Source organism: Phyllostomus hastatus, unplaced genomic scaffold (assembly GCF_019186645.2).
Source record: "Phyllostomus hastatus isolate PE091 unplaced genomic scaffold, TTU_PhHast_1.1 phas_contig_137, whole genome shotgun sequence".
In the NCBI taxonomy this organism is placed as follows: domain Eukaryota; kingdom Metazoa; phylum Chordata; class Mammalia; order Chiroptera; family Phyllostomidae; genus Phyllostomus; species Phyllostomus hastatus.
The window spans coordinates 11,173,943-11,201,264 of NW_025333583.1; the positions used below are offsets into that span (position 1 = coordinate 11,173,943).

The following is a 27,322-nucleotide window of genomic DNA, read 5'->3' on the forward strand; positions in this document are numbered from 1 at the left end:
TCCTAAGCCTCTCCTCATTTTTTTGAATTCTGGTTTCTTTGTTCTGGTTGAATGTTTATTTCTTCCTTCTGCTCCAAACCGTTGATTTGAGTCCTGGTTTCCTTCCCATCACTGTTGGTTCCCTGTACATTTTCCTTTATTTCTCTTTTCATAGCCTTCATTTTTTCCCCTCTATTTTGCGACTATACTTAACTAATTCTGTGAGCCTCCTGATTACCAGTGTTTGAACTGTGCATCTCATAGTTGGCTATCTCTTCGTCACTTAGTTGTATTTTTTCTGGAACTTTGATCTGTTCTTTTATTTGGGCCTTTTTTTTTTTTTTGTCTCGGCGCACCTGTTACACAAAAGGAGCAGAGCCTTAGGTGTATGCTAGGGTGGGGCAACTCACGTCGCTCCGTTGTGACGCTGTATGTATGTGGGAGGGGTCCAAGAGGGAACAGTGCCACTTGCTCCACTCTCTGCCGGTTTTCAGCCACTTCCCCCACTACCCACAATCAAATTGGGCCCTTCTGGTGCTGATTCCTGGGTGGGTGGTTTTGTGTAAGTTCTAGGACCCTGCGAGTCTCTCCAACAAACTCTCCTGTGAGACTGGGAGTTTATCCCTGCACCTCAACCCTAACAGATTTTTCCAGAGGTTTTGAGCCTTTTTTATTTCTCCACGCTGGAGCTCTGGGTTGTGCAGTCTGCTTCATTCCCCAGTTGTTCCTCCTGGTTTATCTGCATGCGAATGTGGGACCGCCCGCTCTGCCAGCCGCCACCTTGCCTGCCCCCGTCCTCCAGCTGCGCCTTGTGGTGAGTCCTCTCTGCCCCTACTGGTCTGGATGAATATTTCTTCTTTAACTCCTTTGTTGTCGGACTTCCACACAGTTTGATTTTATGGCAGTTCTGGTTAATTTGTTTCTTAGATTTGTTACTGTCGTCCTTTTTTTGGTTGTGCGAGAAGGCAAAGTGTGTCTACCTACGCCTCCATCTTGGCCGGAAGTCAGAAAGTCAATATATCCTTTAGTATCCATGAGAATTGGAGTGTGAGAAAACACAGTAAGTGAAAGGTTTAAGGAACTCAGAAACTTTAGGAATACCTATTCAGAAACTGAAATAAAATCTTCCATACACGCTTACTACTTTTTATGGTAATTTCCAAACATGAATACCCCACTACCTTCCATGACCTCATATACATAGAAGCATGACAATAACCAGCACTTTTGTAAAAGGTGTTTATCACATCCTAGGTTGTGTTCTAAGTGCTCTTATGTGTTGGGTCTCATTTCCTCCTCAGAGCAACCTTAAGGGGTGGTACTGTAAGCACCACTGCTTTACAAATAGAAAGTGAGGGAAGGGCTGAGTGAATTAGGCAGGTTAGTAGCAGAGCTGGGACTAGAACCTGAAAAACTTTTAAGCAAACCCGCCCTCATTTTATACGTGAGAAACAAACTTCAAGAGGTTAAGGCATAAACCCAAGATCACTCAATGGGTGGGTGGCAAAACAAGGTAAAATTTTCATAGAAGGCTTCAGGCCGTTTCCTGCAGGGTAAGACAGGGGCCACGATCCAGAACAGGTATGGGGGGTAGGGGGTGCTGGCAAAATTACTTTTCTTGACCTACTTGGTGGTGACATAGGTGTTTGTTTAAAACTTATTCCTTAAACTGTAGATGTTTTATGCAGTTTCCACAGACATGACTTACTATAATTTATTATGCCTAGCAGACCACACTGCAGTTTCTACAGGAGGAGAGATAAACCCAGGGGATGCTGCAAGAGGTATGTGAGGTAAAGGTTAACAGAAACTGTGGAGAGCTTGTCTTAAAAAAAAAAAATTGACGAAAGACAATTTATCTCCCTAACCCAGAATTGAAAGTCTAGGACTCCTTATGGGAGTTTTGGGAAATGGGGGAGGGAAAAACTTGTCAAAATGGGCTCAAGTTCTTAACTCTTAACTTAGGAGGAAAATACAGCTTTGGATTCAAATTTCAAATCCAAATATATCAGTAACTGACATGACTATAAATGAACTGAATGCCTGTTACGACCCACCCGATGAGGTCACACGTTCTTTTACATATGTCATTGGTCACAGCACACAACTTGGCCTTGGTTCAATGTAGCAGGGTAAAAATGCAAGGACCACATTAGTCAATACATTAATGACTGGAAAAATGACCTTAAAAAATTGCAGAAATTTTAATTTAGGGAGGAGGTAGGTTAAAAAGATGGGATGAGAGTGGGATCCACTTCCTAAGGGGCAGGACAACCAAAGGTTTGCACTGGTATCAGAGGTGACCGAGGCGAACGGCCAGGACCACAGGTGCAGGGACGTGAATGCACACTTACGTCCTGACGCAAGGGGGCTGCCCTCCCACTGCACGCCACTTCTCTGTGGTAAGACCCTAAGTGCAGTGAGTGCAGGTCTGTTTCTGGGCAACAAACACTTACTACTTTTTTTAGGCAGCTCCAGAGGCAACATCAAGGGCTTGCTGAAATGATGGGAAACATTTCACTTCTCACGGAGGGAGGAGTACGTACTAGTATTATCCATTTATGGGGTCAACAGAAGGCTCATTCCCTCTAAGGTTTTGGCCCACAGCATACAATCTGCCACTTGCTTAGAAGGCAGAAAAGCACGCTTTCCAGACTGTGGTGAAGAACAGCTCTGCAGGAATAGGACACCCCTGGGGACGCCTGTGGGGCTTTAAGACACCTGTGCCGTCAGGCGGCGCTGCTGAGTTTCTCCCGCTTACTCGATGGGTTTTAGAAGGTTCTCCCAGGTGACAGTCTGGGACGAGCTGAGCTCCAGGAGGCCGGGAGACTCTTGCATGCCTCACGCATTGCTTTAGGACAAACTGAAAACAACTACCAGACACCATGGGTCCAAGATAATTACTCAGATTTAATGTTTTATTTATTTTTTAATGTAATGATTATTTCAAAATTTCCACATGATTTTTCACCCACATAAAAGCAAACTTGAGAGCAGTGCATGGTGAGATCAGTGATGAAAGAGGCGAAGACTCGTGTGAGCGAGGATGATTCCCAGTTCATCGCAGGCCTCAATCACAACTTTGTCGGCAGCAGAACCGGACGGAGCAGCAACATACGCCACACCACTCTGAGTGGGAAGCACAGTTTTATGTTAAATCGCACGAAAATCAAAACCCACATCTCAAAAGCATGGATGATTCACACTGCGGACTTAGTCTCAGTCAGAAAGGCAAAATAAATGACTTGAGGGATCCATACGTCAAACAGGACAGTCAAAACAATTCTCTCAATGTCAGTGACGTAGCACATTGCCACAGCGTAAATGTATGAATTCTAGGAACTTAAAACTCAAGAGGCGGGACTGCCCCGCGTCTCTGTGCAACGATCAGTTTTCCGCAAGTGGACACCCATCCCACACTCACCCGTTTAGCTCTGTCCACATTATCCCTGAAAGGGAAGAAGGCATCCGAGCTGAGAGAGACTTCGCTAAGTTTGTCGACCCATTCTTTCTTCTCTGCCTCGGTTAATAAATCAGGGACCTCCTCAAACAGCATCATCCACTTGACCAAATCTTCGCCCTGTGAGTGGGGGAAAGGGAAGAGGTTTTGACACCATCTTTAGTACTATCTGATGCAAGGATGCTGGAAAGCACTTGGGCATTCTTCCTGGGACTGCTTAATGAAAAATAATGGCAATTACACACGAGTTATGTTTCTGGAATCCCCTTCTCTCTCTCTTAATGCTTTTAACATTTCATTAGGAAGACTAGTGATTCTAAGTGTACCAAATAAAGACTATACCATTTATATTCTACATCAGTTTATCCCAAATATATTTTGTACTTTAATCTCTGCCAAGTTACTATACTAGTTTATATCCCTGTATCAAAACAAGAAGAGGAACAGATGATGAGGGATATTCTGAAACTACATTTATACAATCTGTCTCAGGTATACGGACAGTATTAGAGACAAATCAAAACACAACTTGTAATATTCGTAGTTTAAGAAGGTGCTTCCATTTAAGGTGATTTTTTTTTTTTTTTGCTTAAACAACATCCTTTTATTCCTGTTCACATAGAAAGACTCCTCCAGGAATATTAGCAGGGTTTTGCTTGGTAATACCAAACTGAAAAAATACAAGGTTCAAGTCATTCCATTACAAGGTGCCTTCTGCGGCGTCACCCTTTGGTGACCCACACTACGTCACGGATTCCTGTGCCCGAATGAACACCTCAGTGCAGCAGACTCGCCCTTTAGAAAGTCCCTGAAATTCTGATTACAGGACCTTTCTCTTGTTTTCCACCCAGTATTTCTTAAGTACTTGCTAACATCCAGAAACTGGGCAAAGCCCCAGTCTTTTGGCAGGCTGCCTGGTACTTGCAGTTTTAATGTTCCCACACACCTTCAAAACAAAAGATAGTAAAGAACATGAAACTTAACAGAAATACATTGAGCTGTTAATGGTGTTTGAGAAAATACAGGTGGCAAAAGAGAGACACTGGTTACCTGCTATCAGGTAATCTGTATGTCATGTTGAATGCACACTCATCACGCCATGTGTGGCGCTGTGACAGACGCCTCAAGATGGGTGAAACCCAGTCCCTGCCATCGAACGCTTATCATCAACAGGGGAAGCACAAACCAACAAACTAAACCAACGGTGATAGCTTAAGAAGAGAAAATTCATGGTGTAAGAAAGGGATGAAGCTAAGTGAGAGAGAAGACAGAAATTGGTAACAAGTTTAGATAAACACTTTCAGGTAAGAATTAAAAAGAAAACCCAGCATTTTCTCTCTGTAATGATGAAAGTAGTCTGACACCCGGAAAACGGTGAACATACTAATATACTCTGCTCATAACCCACTGACAAGCCTTTTACCTCGCCGATGGTTCCGGTAACATACTGATCGATGGCATTCGAGACTTCCGCTCTCTTCACTCCGGCTTTGAACTTCATCGAGAGCACTCGTGGGTGATGTCTAAGCCACCAAGCGTTCGCCTTGTCTCCTGCGAGGCGTGTGCAGTGGATCCGAGACTGCTGTCCTGCTCCGATGCCAATCACCTGAAGAACACGGACACTAAAATGAATACTTCTTCCAACTACACACCTGCCTCAAAGGATCTTTTGTGTAGACTCCCAAACCCTACCTACTAATTTTGTGGAAGAAAAGAGCAGGCCAAAATAAAAGAAATGAAAATACTTTTTAAGTCATTAAAAGGTGAGGGTAGGTCAAGAGGTTTATGACTAATATCTATACATTTTACCCCTTCATGTTCTGAAGTTTCTAGAACTCCTGGACATCAGTAGGGAAGCATGGTCTTACTGGAACTTATCAGAACCTGAGGAGACCAGTAGCCACAATCTCCCAGGTTTCTATATCAGAGACTGGCAATCTTTTAGCAGCAATCACCAAAACTCTCAATGTGAGAGGGTCTTCCAGGGCCCATGCTCATTCATACCCACCCTCCCCGCCCACTTAAGGACCAAACAGATGCCAAGAGAAGAGCACAGGATGCCGTGAGAAGAGAGGGCTCCAGGCAGGGCCAGGCTCGCCCTCGGGGCGGGAGAAGCCCGCATGGAGAGCGAGCCTGAGCGAGCCTCCCCTGCGGTCTGTGGCTCGGAGCACGAGGGAGAACTGAGCTCGCTGGTGACAGCAGAGAGCAAGACGCGCTCGCCGACCTGACTGACTGCAGCAGAGGTTACATAACCACGTAATTTGTGAGAACTGGTCAAACGCTTATACCTCACGAGGCTGAAGTTTACTGAATACAAATTGTGCCTCAGTAAACCTGATTTTAAAATGTCATGTTAACCCCTAGTCTATGAGTTCTTGGCAAAATAACCAGAAGATACATGTAAAGATACCCTCTGAGCTGTAAAACATGGGCCGGTGGGTGGCATCAGCATTCTTCATTCCCTCTTCTACCAGTGGTTGGGGTGGGGGGGGGGCGGGGAATAAACCCGCCTGGTAGCAGCTGTTCCAGTCCCACTAACCCAGAGTGTGCCAGCCCATTCCAGGCAAGAAGCAGTATGACTAATTTTAATACTTAGTTCCAAAGACACTCTGTAATCATCATTCGTTTGAACAGTCCACCAGCATATACCCAGGTAATACTGACAAACCCCAGAGAGGAAAAACTGGCAAATGTTCCCCTTCAAGTGCAGATGGATTTCTGAATTTATGAAATGGCAGCCCCTCGGGTGAGCTGCACAGCTCAGTCACCTGGCCATTCTTGGCGTAGCACACGGAGTTTGACTGCGTGTACTTCACGGCGACGGTGGCCACGATGAGGTCTCTGAGCGCGGGCTCCGGCAACTGAGAAAACACAGAATGGGAAACAGCACCCGGCTTTTTAAACTTCATTTAACTTCCAGCATCTTATGCGGCAGATATGGCAGTAGACTTATGATGCAGTTCTCTCTCTCACACGACAGAGTGGAATTAGCTGCTCGCGCTGAGCACTAGCGTGTGGTACTGCAAAGACCAGCACTGAATTATCTGTTGTGGAATCGAGCACAGCGCCTCCCGCATCCCAGACCCAGACTGACGCCTCTGCGACAACTGTGGCTGAAGCCTGTCTGTCTACATGTCACACAAGATAAGAAATACTACATCCACCCCAACACCACTAAATAATACCGTTTCTACCACAGTACCTGGTAGACTAGTACCACAGTGACAAACACCTGGAGACGTAATAATACTTATGGTTCTTATGGTACTTATAGAGAATGTGGAGGATAGTTTTCATAGAGATTGCCAACAACTTGATGCCCACACACAGCCAAACCTATTCATGGGAAGTCAAATTAGGATCACTTTCTGGTTTCTCTAGAATATTCTAAGCAGAAACTATTCAAAAATGCACTGTGAACTTCCAGTTCCAACATAAAACAACAAATGTTATAGCCCCCAAGTCACTCTCTTCAATACGAGGAGGAAATAAGCAAAAAGGATGGAGATCTGTGAGCTCTGCTGTCTGACACGGGACAAGGGCAGCAGCTAATGGCCAAACCAGCTGACTGAGGAACCGGTGGCTCAGACTTCAACAAAGTTAAAGCCTTCTCTGCCAAACACCCTGCACTGACAGGATAAAAAGACAAGCCATAGACTAGAAGAAAATAGTTGCAAACCACATACCAACAAAAACTAGTATCTAAAATATATAAAGACATCTTGAAACTTACCCACAAAAAAATCTAATTAGAAAATGTTGACAAAAGACATGAAGAGATATTTCACCAAAAACGATATACAGATGGCAAATAAACACACGGAAAATGTCCATTATTAGTTATTAGGAAATAGTATTTAAAATGAGACATTCTGCCCTGGCTGGTGTGGTTCAGTGGTTGAGTGTCGGCCTGAGAATCAGAGGGTTGCAGGTTCGATTCCCAGTCAGGGCACATGCCTGGATTGTGGGCCAGGTCCCCAGTTGGGAGCCTGCAACAGGCAACCACACATTGATGTTTCTCTCCCACTCTTTATTGCTCCTTCCCCCTCTCTAAAAAAGCAAATAAATAAATAAAATCTTTTAAAAAATACAATGAGACATTCTGCCTTGGCCAGGTGGCTCAGGTGGGTGGAGCATTGCTCCACATACCAAAAGGTCACCAGTTCGATTCCTGGTCAGGGCACATACCCTGGGTTGCCGTTTGATCCCTGGTTGAGGAGTGCACAGGAGGCAAAGAATCGATATTTCTCTCATATTGATCTTTCTTTCCATTTCCCTCCCTCTCACTCTCTTTGTTCCGCCCCCCCCCCCACCCCCCACCCCTACCTCTCTCTCCAAAACCAAACATATCCTTGGGTGAGAATTTAAAAAAAAACACAGACATTGTCACACACCTATTTTTAAAAAATGGTAAGAATGCAGAGAAGCTGGACAACTCATACACTGCAGGTGTAAAATGGTATATATTCCCGGGAAAACAGTTTGGCAGTTTCTTAGAAAACTAAATGTGCAACTGTGACACCACCCAGCACCTAGCACTTATACTCCAGGGTGTTCACAACATAAATAAAACCTTATGCTCACACAAAAACCTGCTCGTGAATGTACTGTGAACAATAATTACAGTGAAGGAGAACAGTTTAGCAGTAGCCCAAGATTAAGGAGGGGTGGGGGCAGGAAGGGATGAGTACGCTACAAAGGGCAACAAAGGGGACCCTTGTGCTGGTGGGAACGCGGGGTCCTGACCACACCTGAGCCCGCAGCACAGCTGTGACACAGTGTCGCAGCTGTGCAGGACCTGCCTGTTAGGGGGTCTGGGGTAAAAGGAATATGGGCACTCCTAAAACTGCATGAGAACCTGCAATGTTATTTTTTACTCTCAAAATTATAAGCTTAATTTAAAAAATACTGTTAAGATTTCTTAAGAATTTATCATTCTAAGGTGCTACTAATGTAATACGTTAGCAACACATTACATGCCTGAGTCACCAACTATACATTCATTCCTTTGTTTCTCAGAAAGACTAACAATCAGGGCCAGGCTCCTAGACGTCTCCCTTCTCCAACCTGCCACTGTGAGTCAGCACAAGGAACACGAGACGTGTGGAGGGCGGAAGGCGGTGAGACTGAGGGCCTTCTGTGCACGGCACGAACAGTCAAGGCGAATTCAGGCAATACTACAACAGTGGAAGAGGAAATAATTCAGGCAAGTTCGTTAATGCTTAGTTCCTGCTCCTGACGCCTCTCCCACTCTCTCAGGACTGAGACTGTTCCAGACCTAACAGTTCAATCTGATGATTTCAAGGCTGCAATGTTAACAAAAACCTACTTTAAAAGAAGGGAGGGAAATATAAAGGAGGATAACACATCATTCTTACCCTTAAGCTCGCAAATTTCTATTAAAAATAGGTATGAAACAAGTAGAGAAGAATTTAGATAAAAAAGCAATTAAAATTATACCCTCAATCTTTGTTCAAAAAAACAAACAAAACAAAAAATCCAAGCTACCATAACCAGAGGCACAAAACCTAACAAAAACTGCTAAATTATTAATCAGTCCAATCCCTATAAACCTACAATGAAAACTTTACAAAGTCAGTGTCTCAGTAGTTAGGCAGCAGGGGTACCAGGGAATCGACGTCGATACCCTTCCTGTATTTCTAAAGATACATTAACCAAACCAGTTAATAAAGTCATAAAAGAGCCTCTCTTGCCTGTAAGCTGCTTGAAGTTACCCTGCTGCAGAATACTGTTTCCATGTGGAAGTCCCAGTACCTCACAGCCCTGGCCAAGGGATACATTCAAAGGTCTGGAAGATATTTCTGTGTATAATGCCTACATGTTCCTCTACTTCAGGGCACCAAAAATTTTCAAAGTAAAAAATGGGAGGATGCCCAATAAATCAATAAAGATGATGTATGAATCACTAGATGCTTACTAACAGAACTATCACAATACCTATTTTAAAGCTCATTTTTAGCAATTCTACTTAAAGCCTCGAAATCACATCGGGGAATAGATTGTAGCCACTCATTTCTGTTACAGTGAATGACCGGATGATAGAACAACCCTCTTCTAGGAACAAAGAGAAAAGCTGGACACAGAGCTAGTAAACGAGCAAGTGCTGAAAGGCATGATCTCAGAGAGGGAGCAATGAGTGTGACCACCTGTGCTTCTCCCCTCAAAGCATTCTCCAAGATGCAGGCAACAGACTCCAAGGTGAGTAAGTTGAGCACAGCTCTGGAGTCTTACAAAAGGCAAAAATGTTTCGGTGTGCACTGAGGTAGAGTGATACTCGAGGACCCTTGTGGCTTCCGGCAGAACTGGGGTGAACCGTAACGGACCAGACCTCACGAAGGCTGAAGCCCAGATTTAAATCAGCTCGATTCCTGCCTGAGCAAAGGTGATCGGCCTCCATGTGATGTGCCTGCCAAAAGCTTAAACCAACTCTCTGCAGAAAAAAAATGCCATCCAGAATCTCAAAATATCTCTATAGTTTTATCACAAGCAATGACCACAGTCGATCAAAAATACCAGGACAGGGGCAGACAAGACCAGAGAACAATGGAGTGACAAATCTGAAGCAGTGAAAAAAAGCATAGCCAACATCAGACTCAGCAAAAATATCCTCCAAAACTGGAGGCCCAATTAAGAGATTTCAGAAAACGTTTACCAACTCATCCATTTCCATATTGCATAACCGGGACTGTCCACCATGTCACAGTTTTGTGACCTCTACAGTAGAGATGACAGTAGTGCCCTCTCTGCTCCATGGAGTGCTATCATATTAAATGATACAACACATAATTACAAAAACCCCCACCATTATTATCCTAGGAATATATCCTTTCTAAAAGATGACAGAGAACACAAGAGCAAAATCTTGTCTCAAAATAACACTGATCACAGCGCTAAAAATAAAAGCACCAAATTATCCACCACAGTACATCGATACATGAGTTGCTGTGTGGCCTATCAGATGAAGATGCAGATACACGTCTATTGATAGACACATTTGTAGCTTAGTGTGTGAAAAAAGGCAAGTAACAGGACAGAGTTTCATGATCCTATTTATGAATAAATGAAGATAAATCTATGTCTATACATATTCACTTTTTAAGTTCTCAAGCTTACTTAATGACTCAAAGATACAGTAGCCACTTGCATATCATCCAGTTTTAAATATAGGCCTTAATAAGTGCACAACCTTATAAATATTAAAAACACACCTACAGAATTACTAACATTCAGTTCAGATATTTCCAGACTTACATCTTTGCTCTTGGTAACAACGTTGCTAAATAATGACTTGTCGACAACACCGTTATTTCTCTTCTGGCTTAAACGGAGACCAAAGAGAGTTCGAACTTCATTTTCATCTGGACGGTAAGACTGGTCCATCTGCAGTACAGGTACAGAGAGTTAAAAGTAATATACCTACATCCCTCAAAAATTTTCATTTAATTTATACACAAAGGATTTCTTTGTAAGCAAGGGTATAAGGACATTTTTTCCCAATTTAAGCATATACAAGATCAATTCAGTATGGGTATGAAAGAGAGGCCAGGCACCAATATTTTGAGCCAAAAAATTTCAGTTTTATAACTCTATAGGGTATTCTGGGTTTCACAATTTTTATATTAACATATTAAAACCAATGATTCCCGTGAGTGCATTTTTGGTTGCATTAACTAAAAGTACTATCTATATAATCCTTCTGAAAGATCAAGCAGATAGAACAAAATTTTCTAATACATGGATAGTGGCTCAAAAATTAAATTCTAATTTCCCCCCCTTTCTGAAAATCTATAAAATATCTAGCTTGAACTACAAGTTGAGAAGAAGTTAAAAGGGGGAAAACACGACTGGTTTTGTTGTCTTTGCTACTTGAAAGGGAGTGTGTCATTTGTTGCTATCTTTCTCTCCTAAATGTTGAACTGAAAAGATAGTAAGACACGGAAATAATCTGTGTTAAGACCAGTTTATCCCTAGATACTTTTCTAAATCTGACAGCATTTCTTCATTTATCCTTTGGATGATCTTTGACTTAAAAGCACTAATGTCTATAACTTACAAGCAGATCCTCATGTTAATTCTGCTTATATTGCATTTGCCTGAATTCTGACATTTTCCTTTTTCCCTTGTATGACACAGTTTCTAATCCTGGGATGTGCCTTCCTGTTAGCTGATGTCAAAAGAAACTTGCCATTAGCCAGGAGGAATCAAGTGGTTCCATGGCTGTCACTGTGTGTCCACAGGCAAACTGAGCCAAACTCTCTAAGCACCAAGGAAGCTCCAGTCGAGTTTTTACACTTCTGAATGTGAAACCGTCAGGTGCTGAGGAGGTCATGAAGAGGAGCTCAGGGTTTGGAAAATGCCCTGTGCTGCTGCCTGTAACTGCTGGTGGCCACATGTGCTTAATACATTTAACATCAGAAGACATGATTACGAAACTGAAAAACACAGTGGCAGCTAACTGAATGACTTGTCAAGTAGCTTAGAAAAAAAAGTATGTTTATTTAAAGTGGTATTTTTTTCTTCTTTCCTCACAAAGGCTGACATGGAACCTACAGTGAGCCATACAATTACTGGTATCTTACAACGAAGGATAAGTATTCAATAACTTCCGTTATAGGGGGCTGGGATTCTACAGATTTCCTGACATCAGTACTTTCTGAAAAACAGCATTGTGAATTTTTACTTTCAACTCAGTTAACTCTTTGCTTTATCACTGTAAAATCCTAGACCATAGGCTAGTTTCTCTATGCCTAAAACCTTGCAAAAATTATTAAGAAAAATAATCTCAACAACCTATTAGAAAAATAAGCAGAGTATGGACAGTTCGTAAAGTAAAAAAATACTCTTAAATGTGAAAAGATGTTCACCCTATTATAATGAAAAAAAAAATAAAATTACAATGAGATGCCATTTTCCCCTCTCTTACTGCTAAGATGAACAAGTTTAAGAACATAAGGCTGGCAATGGTATCAAAAGATAGGCGAACTTTACACATTCCCATTAAAACATAAAGTGCCTTATACAATTTCTAAGACCGTGCAAATTACAACCCGTCATCATTTCACAGCCACGGCTCGTTCCCTGGGTCACTCGCTGCAGGGGTCCTGCGGCAGCTAAAGACTGGCAGCTGTGCAGACAAGACTCAGACATGGGACAGGGGTCCAAGATGGTGGAGCATTGCGTGTTTGTGTCAGCAAGGGAAAAAAGGAAAGGAGAAAAAATGCACATATTTGCTAAACATGTACTTCAGGGAAGATAAGCAAAAAATATTAAATATTAGGTACTTCTAAAAAAGGCAACTGTGGCAGAAGGTAAGGATGACAAGACTTTGCTTCAAATGGCCCCTAATACCTTTTGAATAGAAAACCATGTAAATATACTAATTATTTTTAAAATCTTAAAGATTCTTTATGAAGAGTAAGGTACCCTCTTCTTAAACCCAAAATCAACAATAAAAAAATAACAAACTGCAGGATTAAGGACAAAGAAGCTGCAGTAAACAGTGTCAGTGTAAAGGAAAGGTTACATGTGGGGAAAAAGACACACAATGAGAGATCGAATTACTGTTTCAGACATGGAGTCACTAACCTGGAGAACACAGTAGTTCCCATTTTTCTTTTTAGAAAGTATTTTCAAAGCTTCTTCTTCATATCCTGGTGCAACAATTCCATCAGATACCTGTAAGTGAATATTTTCTGTTTTAAGAAATTAGAGAACACCTCTTAAAAAATCTAGAGATAATTATTTATCTCAAATAATGCAGCCACAGTCACTGGTTTCTACCTCAAACACATAATGCCAACATAGCAGGTCCTCAGATAACGTCGTTTTGTTGATAAGATGCCAGAAGAACTTAAACTCTTGTTTCTATCAATTCATTGGTGTCTTTATACACAGTTTTGCTTGTTTTGCTTAACGCCACAGAACCTACCTATGCCGTTAGGCGAGCCCTTACTATATCACACTTGGGAAATACAAGCCTATGTTGGAATACAACTTTTTTTTTTTACAGATTTTATTTATTTATTTTTAGAGAGAGGGGGGAGGGAGGGTAAAAGAGAGGGAGAGAAACATCTATGTGTGGTTGTCTCTCACACACCACCTACTGGGGACCTGACCTGCAACCCAGGCTGTGCCCTGGACTGGGAATCGGGCTGACGACCCTATGGTTCACAGCCCACACTTGATCCAGCCAGGGCAGGATACGACTTTCTACAGCTGGACTCATCTCATGTGCTGTCCCAAGTTTTTGTTGTTCATTTCAGTTTTAACTAATATACAAATGATTTGCTCTAATACTGAGGAAGAAAAACAGTTTCTTGCCATTCTGGTCATGGAGTGGTGTTTTGCACTAGGAAGCGCATGTTCTGGTTGCAGATGACAAGGGTCATGAGAGGATTCCCTAAAGCAACTAATACTGTCAAGCCACACGCCCCTCCAGGCTTCCCTTCTACTCGTTTTTTCCTCTCTTAGCTGTCTGAGCTGTCTTTTTCCTCCGCCTGTCTCCCTGCTCCCAGCACCACCCTCGCTTTTCTGGAATGCTTGTTTGATACTCAGCTGATGGAGGTTAGTTTTTCAGAGTGGTTAATCAATTTTCCCTTTGTACAGTAAAGTAACTAATATACATGGTATAAGTATAAATATTATAGGCTATAGTTTCAGTAAACACTGAACAGGTAAAGCTTTACTCAGTTATACGTGGGTCAAGATGCATAAATACCCACTAACCTCTCTGGAGATAATTTTGGCAGTGGGGACATCACATATGTCAGACAATGCAATAAAGTCACCAAATGAAGACATCCTGTCGGCTCCTGAGAATAAAAATTAAAGAGGTATTTATCATAAATTAGAAAAAGATGGTGTTTAAAAACCCCAATATGATCATAATCCATTTCTCTAAATCTGTGAATGTTTACACAAGATGTAAATAGCAGATTAATCAGTCATTTAATTGAAATGCTCAGGGAGAAAGCATCCTTTAACTTTACCTTCTAGAGCAGCACTCAGCAAACTTTGTCTGTGACTGGTCTGAAGTACCTACTTTTAAGCTTTGTGGCCACGCAGTCTCTGGTGCGACCACTGAACTCTAGTTGTGGTTCTGAACCAGCCACTGATACCACATGGACAAAGGACGTGAACCTGTTCCAGTCGAACCATTTGTAAAACACAGGTGGCGGGCTGGATCCTGCCTGTGAGCCACAGTTCGCTAAGCCATTACAGAAGGTGACCCATAACATCAGGTTTCACAATAATCTTCCGTAAATGTTGTAACAACATTCACAGGTTATTAAACTCACAAATTAGGTATTTGTGAGAATATAATTCTAAGAAAATTCAGTATAGCCAGAATGACCATACGATTTTAGTCATATATTAAGCAATTCAAGTGCATTTCACAGCCTAATCTGAAGTTACATGTACCAGATGCCAACTATGCTTCCATTTATTACATTAAAATACCAACACATTTTTATAAACAAACTTATTCCAAGGTATTCATACAATCATTCAAAAGTATCAATAGAAAAACAGGCCCTGGCTGGTGTGGCTCAGTGGATTAAACACTGGCCTGTGAACCAAAGGATCGCCAGTTTGATTCCCAGTCAGGGCACATGCCTGGGTTGCGGGACAGGTCCCTGGTGGAGGGGTGCACAAGAGGCAACTACGCACTGATGTTTCTCTCTCCCTCTTCCCCCCCCCCGTCTAAAATAAATAAAATGTTAAAGTTTTAACAAAAATACACATTAAAGATAATTTGAAATCTTATAATGAATAAAGTTATTACTATTTTATTCTACTTAGGGTAAAATATTGCCTCATCTATTAAAAAAACCCCATTATTCTTCTGACCTCTTGCTCGAGCGTACGCAGTCGATACGGGTGTGAGGGTCTCGTACACGTCGTAGACCATGCAGACTTTGGCCTCGTCTTCACTGAGTGGAATTCCAACAGCAGCACCTGACAGACACGGCCACAAAATAACTCCAAAACCTCAAGTTACTTCTTGTCAACTCCTGAATTAAGGCAGTGTTTTTCTTAACATTGTCTGTGCAACAGAATTTCTAGTGCCTGTGCCAAATTAAACAAAAATCTGGCCAGATAACTGAACATCAAAATCACAGTTGCAGGGGAGGGTGTGAGGGAGAGAACCGCCCCCCCCCCCCCCCCGGCCTCTGAAAACAAAGCCACATGTCTGAACTTGGCCAGCACCAGGCATGTGAATGAAGATAGTTTACTTCATTCCAGACTCTGCATCCTGCTTCTTACTACACGATGCTTACTTACTTCTTCTCTGCTCATACTGTTTTAATATTGAATAAATATTTGAGAACTAATGTGTTGGACTCTTCAACAGACCTGGTGATATATATAAATAAGTTGTGCAGTTGACTTAAATATAACCCCCTTCCAAAAAAAACCCCAAAACCAAAATTTAAAGAAAACCCTCATACAATGGCTATAAAAAGGTACAGATAAAGTGTCCTGAGAACAACTTCTTTAGGTCTATCAGTTCCACTCTCAAACATGTGGGAAACTATTCAGTCACACTGCATTGAGCTATTCTACTTTTTTATTTTCTAAAACTTCATCTTTCCACTACAAAAAAACTATTTCCTAATCTTTTTATCTCACAATGTTACACAATGATGCATATGTAAATAACACCTATGTATTATTTTATTATCACATTTGATGTTACTATATTGAAAGTGTTAACAGACCTGAGAAACAGCACTCTCAGACTTCACAGAATGTCTCTATTTGCAGAACTCAGAAATTCTTTTTAAAATTAAAAGGAAGTGCATTTGGAATAATCCCAGAGCAGTCCAGGGACAACACTTACCTGCTGGGCTGACGTGCTTGAAGGAGGCAGCAGCTGGAATGCCTAAGGCTTCTTTGAGTTCCTTCACCAGCTGCCAGGCATTCAAAGCATCACACAAGTTAATAAACCCAGGGGCTCCATTCAGAACTACGTATAAAAAAAATACACAAACATTACCAAGTCAGGTCAATAAGGTCGGATATATGTACATCTCTTAAAACAGGCATCGAACCTGCACAAATACGTTTTCAGTGAAGAGGCAAAGAGATCGACGCCAACACATGGAACTGAGAAAAGTTAAAAGGCGCACGCGCTCTGCTGCTGGGCCAAATGCAGCCGCTCTGGAGAGGAGGCAAGAGCGCTCAACCGGGAAGGGAGGAAGAACGACAGGACCACCAATGATCAGGGGTCCATTTCGAGATGGAGCGAAGACTATAACCAATGGTGGCAAATAGAGATTGTATGAAATTTAAGTTGCAAACTTTGTTGATTTACGAAATAATATTACGCACTAAAGTGCCAAGAGCTGAGAGTAGGAGAGGAGGGAAAAAATGCACTGAATTTTTCTTCTTTTACACTGGATGCAGTAGGTTCTTCATAAAGGTGGAATGCAGTTAAAGAGACTACGGTTCAGAGCTCTGCATTGCCTATTTTTCTAACAATGGTAGGATCTTTTAGAAGTTAATACCTCTAGTGAGTACACATTTGTTAAGTTTAGCACATATAAAAATAATAGTGGGCCATTAACTAAAAACAAACTTATAAATAACTGTATTTCCTTTGTGTTATCTTACATACTAGATATGTTTAAATGTAAAACTGGCAAATATTTACTGAATACCTGCTGAAATGTGAGGCATAGTTCTAGGTACTTGGGATATTATCTATGAATAAAAAAAAAATAGGTGCCTCCCCTCCCTCCCCCCGGCAAATCGCTGTCTTCATGGAGCCCATGGGAGAAGCAGAGGAGAAACAAATAGGCAATAAAAAGTAAACAAGAAGAAGAAATGTTAGGCATTTAGACCAATGAGTTGAAAACACGTGCACACAAAAACCTATGCTGGAATGTTTTTAGCAGCTTATATTCATAACTGCCAAATATTGTTCTCTCAGTTTTTACATCCTTCAGTAGGTCAACAGAGATCCCGACTACAGCACGTCCATATTCAACAGAACAGTATTAACACATTGTATGCGGGAAACGTATTTATACATTTTACGTCTATGTTTTAGTAGAGCGCGATAAAAACTACCTGCAAACAATGTGTTAAGTGATAAGAAATGAGCTCTCATGCCACCAAAAGACATGGGGAAACCTTAAATGCATACTGTAAGTGAAAGAAGTCAGTGTGAAGTGGTCGTTTCCAACCCTGTAACATTCTGGAAACAACAAACTATGGAGAAAGTAGAAAGATCAGCAGTTGCAGGGGTTAGATCAATGGAATGCAGGGCATTTTTAGGTGGTGATATTACTGAGGTGACTACATGACATTATGCATTTGCTAAAACCCATAGAATACAGAATAAAGAGTAAACCCTAATGCACACTGTGGACCTCAGTTAATAATAATGAATCAATACTGCTTCACGAAATTTAACAAATGCACCATATAAATGCAAGAAGTTATCAGGGGAAAACTGGGGAGAAGTCTGGGGTCTGGGAAATCTACTTTCTGGTATTTTTCTGTGAATCTAAAACTGCTGGAAAAAATAGTACTTCGAAATAGAAACAGTTCCCTCAACCAAGTACAAATTAAAAAGCTTTAGAAAGTGAAAAATCTGGGGACTAAAAGTACATGAAGTATTAGTATTTTTTTTTGCCACAGAATCTAAATGGGGAACCTATGAGTACAAGGATGAGATATCAGAGACCCAACAGCTGGTAAGTCTGTTTTTAGAAATTCCAGGGCGCCTTTCCACACCCCCTTCTCCTCAGGGCGCTCGTGCTCTCTCTCCAGCGCACACCTGAACCTCACCTTCCTCTCTCACCTATCAAGGCATGTAAAAAAAAATAAATTCTAGAAGTAAAATTCATGCAAAATGTCAAGTTTCTACTTATCCATTCTATAAATTCTTGGGGAACATGGACACAGAAATGAACAAACACAGACGAGGTTTCTGTTCTCGGGAGCGGACGACCTAAAGGGAGAAGCCAATACAAATGTGCAACTTTGGCCTGGGCAGTAAGGGAAGGCTTCTCTGAGGCGGTGACCTTTAAGGTGAGATCTGAATGTCAAAAACCGGGACTATGAAGACCAGAGAGAAGCATTCTGGGTGATTTAGGTTTTAAAAAGATGACTGTTGTGAAGAATAAAAAGGATAAAGAAAGCAAAGAGAGGTCGGTTAGATTATTGCCTACCGGGAGACTTTTAGGGTGAACATGGAGGAGCTGGGTAGTGTTAGAAAAGAAAATTTGTTGCAGGTTCGATTCCCAGCCAGGGTACATGCCTGGGTTGCAGGCCATAACCCCCAGCAACCACACATTCATGTTTCTCTCTCTGTCTCTCTATCTCCCTCCCTTCCCTCTCTAAAAATGGATAAATAAAATCTTAAAAAAAAAAGAAAATTTGTTTTTTATCTTATATTTTTTAAAAATTTTATTTATTTTTGGAGAGAGGAAGGGAGGGAGAGAAACATGACTTGCGAGACAAACATTGATGGGTTGCCTCTTAAACACTCCCAACTGGGGACCTGGCCCGCAGCCCAGGCGTGTGCCCTGACCTTTCAGTTTGCAGGTGGGCGCTCCACCCACTGGGCCACACCAGCTGGGATGTAAAAAGAAAATCATTTTGAGGTAGAGAAATAATAGTAGTTAATCCACTAAATGTGAAGAATAAACGAAAGAGTATGTCAAGCTCTCCTCAAACCTCTAGCCCCGCAGCACAATCCTCCACCTCAGCCGGCCGGTAAGCAGTGGCCTGGAGTGTGTGCCCTCCCCCCACCACGCACCACCTGGGGCGCTCTGGGCTTGCCTTGGCAGGCCATGAAGGGAGCTGCCCTTGCTCTCGCCCAGCACCAACCCTCCCCCCACACCAGGCCTCAGAGGCCTGCTCACCCCACGCACCCACAGTTTTCTCCTCTGCAGCCTGCACCCACTCTCCCTTCTACCAGAGAGCAGGGCAAGCTCCAACAGCTCATCTTAACAAAACAGAACAAAATATGAACAATCCTTTTGTAATGCTAACAAATCCACGCAGGCCCTGACTAAGTTCTCTGTTCAAAGGACCATCTCAATCACTGTTAACCTCACATTCCTCTTTCAGCCCACGTCAAACAACTGGCCTTCCAGATCCACCATTCCAAGGAAACTGCTTCTCTCAAAACTCCCAAATCAAACAGTCACTTTTCTTTTCTCAGCAGCAGTCCAACCATTTGAAACTACACCTTTTCCAACCCGGTTTTCCTCTGCTGGGTCCTCCACTGCTACCCCAAAGCTTGGTCCTGAACCTCTTCTATGAGATCCAGGCCATACCACCCCGCCCTGTGTCTTGAAAATTACCTACGTGACAAACACATCCCATCCTCTATCCCCCATTCGCCCTCTCTCCGGAAGCCCAGACAACCTCAGTATTTTTTGCTCACAAGTCCACTTGACATCTCACACTTCAGGTGGCTACCTAAGAGATAACATGTAATTTATCTTCTAAACGCGAGCCACATAACAACACAGAGGAAGACACACGCACACCCGCACACAGCGCGCTGTGCCACGGAACAGCCGGCCTCTACCTGTGATGGGGAGCTTGGGCTGCAGTGTGTATAACTGGGCTGGAGTTTGGTGAGGGTTCATTCCGTACCTCAAGGGCATCTGGGAGATTCCTTTACCGTACTGTTTCCGGAAGTAATCTGAGATGGCTTCATCGTACTGTGCTGTGTGAGTAAAAGCCTGCGAAAAGTGGAAGTTGTGTGAAATACGGGCAGCGCTTCCCAAAGTGGGAACGAAACGGTTTTGTTCTGCAGATAGCCAACTACGTGCACCGCCCCCTCCCAACCCCCGATTCAGCACACATGCCTGTGCGGGAAACTATGCGGGAAAGACACCAAAGAACACGAAGCAGCGTGGCGATGTGTTCCCATCCCAATGTCCCAATCCCCTTTCCATCTTTTTAAGGGAACCCCTCTCTAGCACTTGGGCTCTTCATTTACAACAGAAGGATCACAGCTCTGAGCAGAGCCTCCTCGGTGGACGCGACCACCTGGTGAGAACGGAGCATGGGGTGGCTTTGCAAACACTGCACTGGATGAAACTGCACCCGACCTTCAAGGCCAGCTGGCGCCTGGTCTCCAAGGAGGTGTCTTTACTGCTGGAGCTCTGCATCTCCGTGGACACGGCGGCGTAGTCCTGCGGCTCACACACCACGGTCACTCGAGCGTGGTTTTTGGCTGCTGCTCTCAGCAGGGTTACTCCGCCTTTGAAAACCAAAAGGTAATTTGTATTTTCCTATCGGTTTAACCTCTTTCAAACACTGTCATTGTACACAGACTTCTACTGTAATTCTTGACTTTAAACAGTAAGGAGAAAAAACAACCCAGAAGAATCCCTACACCAAGAAACAGCTGAGCAAATATAGCTGAATTATAGTCATCCCAGAGTACAATCTGAGAGCAGTAACTACTTCCTACTCCCTCCACAGTGGATTTCAAAGCAAAATCTCATTTAAAATTTCACTAACCCTCCCCTCTGTCGGTCTTCAAAAAACGGTGTTTTCAACGTACCAATATCAATTTGTTCGACAGCCTCTTCAACGGTTACATCTGGAGAAGCCACTGTCTTCACAAAGGGATACAGGTTACAAACAACAACTCTAAAACAAGAAGGTGCCTGTCATTAAAAGTCATCTTACATGGTTTGCAGCTACACAGGAAAAGTCGCTATTAATACATGACCAAACCCCACTAAGATCTAAAATGTAAACGGTGAGCCTGACAGTTGAGATTCTAAAAAGTTACAGTGAAAAGTCACCACATCACACGTTGCAGAACACACATAAACAGAAGTGGCCTAAGGGGACAGGTTTCAATACACATTGTTGTTGTGTGGGTAAACCCAGCTGCCCGTTACTATCGAGCCACAAAAAAAGGTTTTAAAATTTTAACAAAAAAATTAACATAAATACAAGGCTACTGAGTGTCCTCATTTTGGAATGTAACCATTCAATTTCAGATTCTATTTCCAGTGGATGATGTGTAATGATGAAAAGTGATGGATCATTCTAAGCATAGTATTTGTTTTGTCTTCAGAGGTCATACATAGGCGAAGATAACAAAAGGTGAAAAGATTAAGAAGTACAAATGGGCAGTTACAAAGCAGCCATGGGATGTAAAAGTACAGCATAGGAAATATATATAGTCAATAATGTTCTACAAGTATGTATGGTGTCAGATGGGTACGAGATTCATCGGAACGATCACTCAGTGAATTACACAATGTCTAATCACTGGGGTGGACACCTAAAACTAATATATTGTATTAAACTGAAATAAAAAAAAAATGGAAGGCCAAAAGAGCAACTTAAAATACAGAACTAACCTAAAATGAACAACCAGTGAGGCAGAATTCCACTCTGAGGACCGCAGGCTCCCCGGTGAAATCAGCTCAGCTGGGAAAACCAATGAAGAAGAGAGAAGGGGAGCCCTTCCCAGTGACTGCTACCCCAACACCAGCACCAGGCAAAACGTCACAAGGAAGGGACAGACCGGTGTTTCTCACAAATACTGACTCAAAAATCCTCCACAAAATACTAGCAAACGGAATCCAGCAAAATATAAAAAGAGGTACAAACCATAGCCAAGCATGGTTTATCCCAGGAATGTATGGTTGGCTTAACATCACACAACCAGCTAATGTATCAGACCGTGTTAATCACATAAAGGATAAAATCCACTGATGATTTAAGTCGATGCACAAAAGGCATCTGTCAAAACTGAACATTCATTCATGATAAAAATCACTCAATATCCCTGGCTGGTGTGGCTGGCCTGGGAACCGAAAGATCGCCGGTTCGGCTCACGCCTGGGTCCGTGGGCCAGGTCCCCAGTTGAAAGCACACAAGAGGATTTATCCCTCACATAACGATGTGTCTCTTCCTCCCTCCCTTCCCTTCTCTCTGAAAATAAATTTTAAAAAATTTTGAAAATAATTAGTGTAAGATATTAAAAAAACAATAAATTAAGAAGAGAACTTGCTTAACCTGATAAACAGTATTTAAGCAACATTGTGTCCCCAAGAACTGTTTGGAAAGAAAACAGGGCAGCAGATACTATGACTCCTAGACTGGTGGCTTCGGGACTGAAAATTAGAAACATCATTTAGAATTAGTGTCACTATGTCAGCTTGTCTGCACCAACAGAAATAGGCTCCTTCTATTGATGTAATTGTTCCTTTTCTCTTTCTTGTAAATACGCTTTACCTTTGTCTCCTAGTCAAAACAGTTTTCAGGTTTCTGCCTGAATCAGTGTTTTCTCAACAGCTAATCCTTTTTTATTGCAAATAAATGCTTGTTGCTTCTCAAAACAAAAACAAAAAATTAAAAAAGAAATACCACCTCAAAACCTGGAGTAACCCATTCTTGTTACTGATGTTGTAATGTGAAAACATGCTAAGAAGCTAGTCCTAAAGGACCACATGTTGTCGGATTCCACTGACATGATGTGTTTGGTATGGGTCAACATACAGACAGAAATATTCCAGTGGTTGCCCAGGGCTACAGGGTGTTGGGGAAATGAAGTATAAATTCAAATGAGTATTTTTTGGGGTGAGGGAGGTGATAAATATGTTCTAACATTAACCATAGGGATGGCTGCACAACTCTGAATATACTAAAAACTACTGAGTTGTATACTTTAAATCGGGGAATTGTATGGTATGTGAATTGTATCCAAATAAAGCTGTTCTATGTGAAACAGTGAATAACTTTATGCAAATAACCAAGGTGCTTGTATATATGAACCTTTAGATCATGACTTCTTAAAAAAGCGAAGGTTGTTTTTAGTTTAAGTATGCATTTTGGTAACATACTTGGCAAAACCAAAATGCTAACACATGTACAACGTCGTACAGAAGGTACTCAAATGTTTGTAGTCAACAATCAAAATTAAACCTAATGGTAATCTCTTTTTTAAAAATTTTATTTTATATTGGTTTCAGGTGTGCAGGTTGGTGGTTAGACAATCGTATACTTTACAGAGTGTTCCCCTTGATCAAAATGGGCAACAGTCTTCACCTTTGTTCCTGTTTTAAAAAATTCAACTTCGAATTATAAAACTGAATTATGAGACTTATAAGACTCACCTTATAAGACTGAAATCAAGTCTGGTCATGTCAGCATTATCTTCTTGGGTGTTACGAGCCAAGATGCCTAATTCAACAAAGTTAAAATATTAGTTCAAAAAACAAGTCAGAGAAGGTACTTCCTTCCGCTGTAGTCCCACCCCTGGGACTCGGAAGTTGAAGTCTTTCACGTAGCCTAACTAGGAACACCAAACACGTAGCTAAAAATAAGATTAGCAGGCATATTTCAAACCTTTTTCTAAACCAGTTTCTGATTCCCCTTTTCGTAACAAAATGTAAAAAAAAATTTTCACATAATTGTTGCCAGTTCCATTAAGCAATGTGCTCCCATAGGTAGTTTACCTAATTCTTAGCCTTACAGTCTTTTATTTTGCTGTACAGTCTTTTATTATGCCGAATTTTACTATGACTGGTAAGTTAGCGATATACTTATTTTTCACCATTTTTGATTGATATGCAATTTGTTGCCTCAGATGAATGAACAGAGCAGAGCTCTTTGAAAAAGAATTCTTTTGAAAGTCAATCATATGGTCATGCTGTATGCCAAGTTTGAGTCACGATAAAACCTTTTCAAACATAAAATCTAAATTTTCTTATTAACTCCAGCAGGAGCCATCACTCTAAATTAATTCTCAGGTCAGTGCTAATATCAAGCAGACAAAAACAACCTGAATGCATTGCATATAAAGCAAACTAAAGTTAAACAAGTTCTAACATATTATGAACTTTGGCAGCAGATGTGACAAAATCTATATAATCTCACAGTTGTTTTTTTTTTTTGAGATTATGGGCTGCCTCTTTCCTTGTTTATTCTAAAAAGTATCAACTAAAATATTCCTGAAAACTGTTGATTATTTTAAACTGAAGGTTCCAGCCACTTACCAGCATGCACTGCGGGATGCAAGGTTTTCACGCGCCCCCCTAACATTTCAGGAAACCCCGTCAGCTCCGAGACATCTCTGAAAACAGATACACAGAACACTGCTGCTTTTTCTGCTTATGAAAACACTAGAGGAAACACTTCAACACGTTAAACAGAATTACCAATTTTACTACCTTCTCTAATATTTTTCACCTTTTTCAAATTTTCTACAATAAACATATAATGCTTTTATTGTAAAAGATAATAAACATTTTGCAAACTCCATCTGACCAGACGGCTTACGGTTGCAATGTAAATAGACAAACTGGTGACATTAAGGTTTCCAATTCAAAATTCTCTTCCCTGGAATCCAAAAAACAAAATCCAGTTTCTCCAACTGTGGATAATGGCCAAAGAAGAGAAAAGGCAGACCTATATTTAGAATTAACCACCATTTGGAATATGTAAAAAGCTTGGTGCTCCTTCGTCTTTAAAAACTTGCCTGTAACAACTGCCCTCGTCAGAACAGAATGCTCACTGATACAAACTCACCAATTACAATCGCATCAGTTTACCTCACATGTCAGGGTTAATTTCCTAGCCTAAAATCTTGGCTCCTTGTCTTGCAGCTGTTGGTTGTGTGATCTTAGGCTATTGACTTCTCTGTGCCTCAATTCCCTTATTTATTAAATGGGATAATATTACCTATACCACAAGTGGCAAACACAAGGCCCAGTGGGCCGAATCCGACCCTCTACCTTATTTTATCCAGCTCGGCACTTTCTTTCTGCCTGGCGGTAGCACAGAGCTCCTTGCCTCTCGCTTAACTGTTAAGGAATAGTTACATTTACACAGTCCTAAAATTACATTCGGCCCTTTGAAAGCAACCTTGAGGCTGATGTGGCCTCGGTGAGAATGAGTTTGACACCCCTGATACACCAAGAAATTGGAGTAAGGATTACATGAGTAATTACATACCTACATTTAAAAGTGTGAACAACCTCCCTTTAATGCAAAAACACATTTACGTTCCCAAGTTTTTAAAAAAGACATTGCCATAACAAACGGGGCTAAGTGAGGGGTGGGCAGAGGTACAGATGGAACAAAACCAAAGAGGTGATAAACACTTAAACTGCAGAATAGACAGGCAACATGAGGGCTCATTATACTTTTCTCTCTCCTGTTCCATCTGAAATGGTTCCACAGTACAAAGTTTGGTGGGGGTGGGGGAGGTAGAGGCTACAGAAGAGGATCTTAATTTGAAGGGTCCAACTCTAAACCCACCGAGGGGCAATGGAAAGAACACAGTTCTAGCTTCGGAGTCCCTCTGCCCTGCCTTCCACGATCTTTACAGCGTTGTTACGCAGAGCACATCAGAGAAGTGTTGCAAAAAGACTTTGCATTTATTTATACAGTAGGGCATTCCTGCCAATGAACTTATCAAATGGAGGGACGCTGTGTACTGCTCTCATAGGTGGGGCAGGCTTAGGAGACTAAAAAGGTAGCACTCTATCTCCACATGGATCTAAAGGGCAGGTAGTAAAATTTTCCACATGACAACAGAAACATCTTTTACTCCTAAAACAGATTTCAAAGATGGAGATGTCCTTCCTCTGAACTATCTCTTCAGTTTATTACAATTGTCCTGTGGCCTTTTTCATTTTCTACATTTTCGGTGGTTACTCTGTCCCCACCAGAATGCCAGCTCTTTGATGTCAAGAATTGAAGCCCGATTTATCTTTTGCTCATTCCTTCTCCCCATCACTTAAGCCGGGTAATGAACAGCATGTGGATGAAAGAATGCATGATAAATTTGTGACTTCATATAGCGACCAGAGATGCGAAGGGAAAAGAGGCAGACTTGAATCTTAACGTCAACCGTTTTATTAAAGAATCAGTCAAAACAGATCATGTGATCATAAACTAAGTTTATGCTGCAAAAAAACCCAACCCACCTAAATTAATGTGTTATGAGAGGCTTGGAAGGGGGTCTCTGAAATGAGGATACCCGGGGTCCTAACCCCTAGCTCCACTCCTTAACTCTGTGAACTTGGGCAGAAGTTATTAAATGCCTCTGGGCCCAACTTTCTTTTATAAGCAGTGAACCAACCTCACAGCACCGTCGGCGGGAGTAAGTAAGGTGTTTCACTCACAGTGCCTGCACACTACCTTCTGGTTAACGGGATCGTACTACCTGCTCCTGGGACTTCACTTAGAAACTACGACGTTGTGCCTTACCTGACTGCCAGACCGGCATCCCTGAGAGCTTTCGCGGTCCCTCCAGAAGCGATCAGATTCAAACCAACAGAAGTTAGGTTTCTGGCAAATTCCACAAGGCCGGTTTTGTCAGACACACTAAACAAGGCTGAAAGAGAAGGCATTTTTCCTCCTCAGTCGCTGTACGTGACAGTACGTTCTTCAAGGCCTGATGTGTGCGGGGGTGTGTTCTGGGGAGGACAGAGATCTCAAGCCACCATCACTTCCGCCCACACTATCCAGTCCCAAACCCGGGGCGCTATTCTGACTCCAGGCAACCCGCACTACCGCGGGCTGGGGCCTGCAGGCCTGCCGCGCAGCAGCCCCTCCAACCCCCACCGCCGGGAGAAGACGCGGGTAGGAGGGGCGCCGGCGGCAAAGGCGCGGCTCCGCGTGGACGCGCGAGGAGCTCACCGAGCTGGCTGGGCGCCATCGGTGCAGGCGGCCGGTCCGGGAGGAGTGGGGACAGCAGTGCACGCGCCACGTGCAAGCGACAGCAGAACGTCTGGAGGAGCTCGCCACCCGGAAGCCAGGCCCGGATGAGTCACGTGACCCTGCCCGCCCTACCCCGCGCCCCGCCCCGCTCTGATTTTGGACGCGAAATTGGAGCCGCGGGGCTGAAAGGGAAAT

The 27,322-nt window shown here is 42.3% G+C and overlaps 1 protein-coding gene across 1 annotated transcript; it reads right to left on the reverse strand.

Annotated features, from left to right (window-relative positions):
* Nucleotides 1-2,869: 2,869 nt before the first annotated feature.
* Nucleotides 2,870-27,246, reverse strand: ATIC (5-aminoimidazole-4-carboxamide ribonucleotide formyltransferase/IMP cyclohydrolase). Its single transcript, XM_045855837.1, has 16 exons — nt 27,107-27,246; nt 26,675-26,801; nt 24,457-24,533; nt 23,575-23,641; nt 21,000-21,088; nt 20,542-20,693; nt 20,013-20,169; nt 16,305-16,430; nt 15,311-15,418; nt 14,186-14,271; nt 13,046-13,135; nt 10,712-10,840; nt 6,208-6,300; nt 4,863-5,045; nt 3,404-3,559; nt 2,870-3,108 (listed from the first exon to the last, which is right to left on the reverse strand). Exons 1-16 carry the CDS (start codon nt 27,123-27,125, stop codon nt 2,989-2,991), a joined length of 1,779 nt encoding a protein of 592 aa, XP_045711793.1. The 5' UTR covers nt 27,126-27,246; the 3' UTR covers nt 2,870-2,988.
* Between the last annotated feature and the right edge of the window lie 76 nt (nt 27,247-27,322).

What these genes read in the sequence shown, in the direction of transcription:
- ATIC (XM_045855837.1), bottom strand. An exon ending in CAAGCACGTCAGCCCAGCAG is followed by an intron (nt 15,419 to 16,304) that starts GTAAGTGTTGTC and finishes CGTGTCTGTCAG; the next exon opens with GTGCTGCTGTTGGAATTCCA. An exon ending in GCTACGCCAAGAATGGCCAG is followed by an intron (nt 5,046 to 6,207) that starts GTGACTGAGCTG and finishes CGTGTTCTTCAG; the next exon opens with GTGATTGGCATCGGAGCAGG.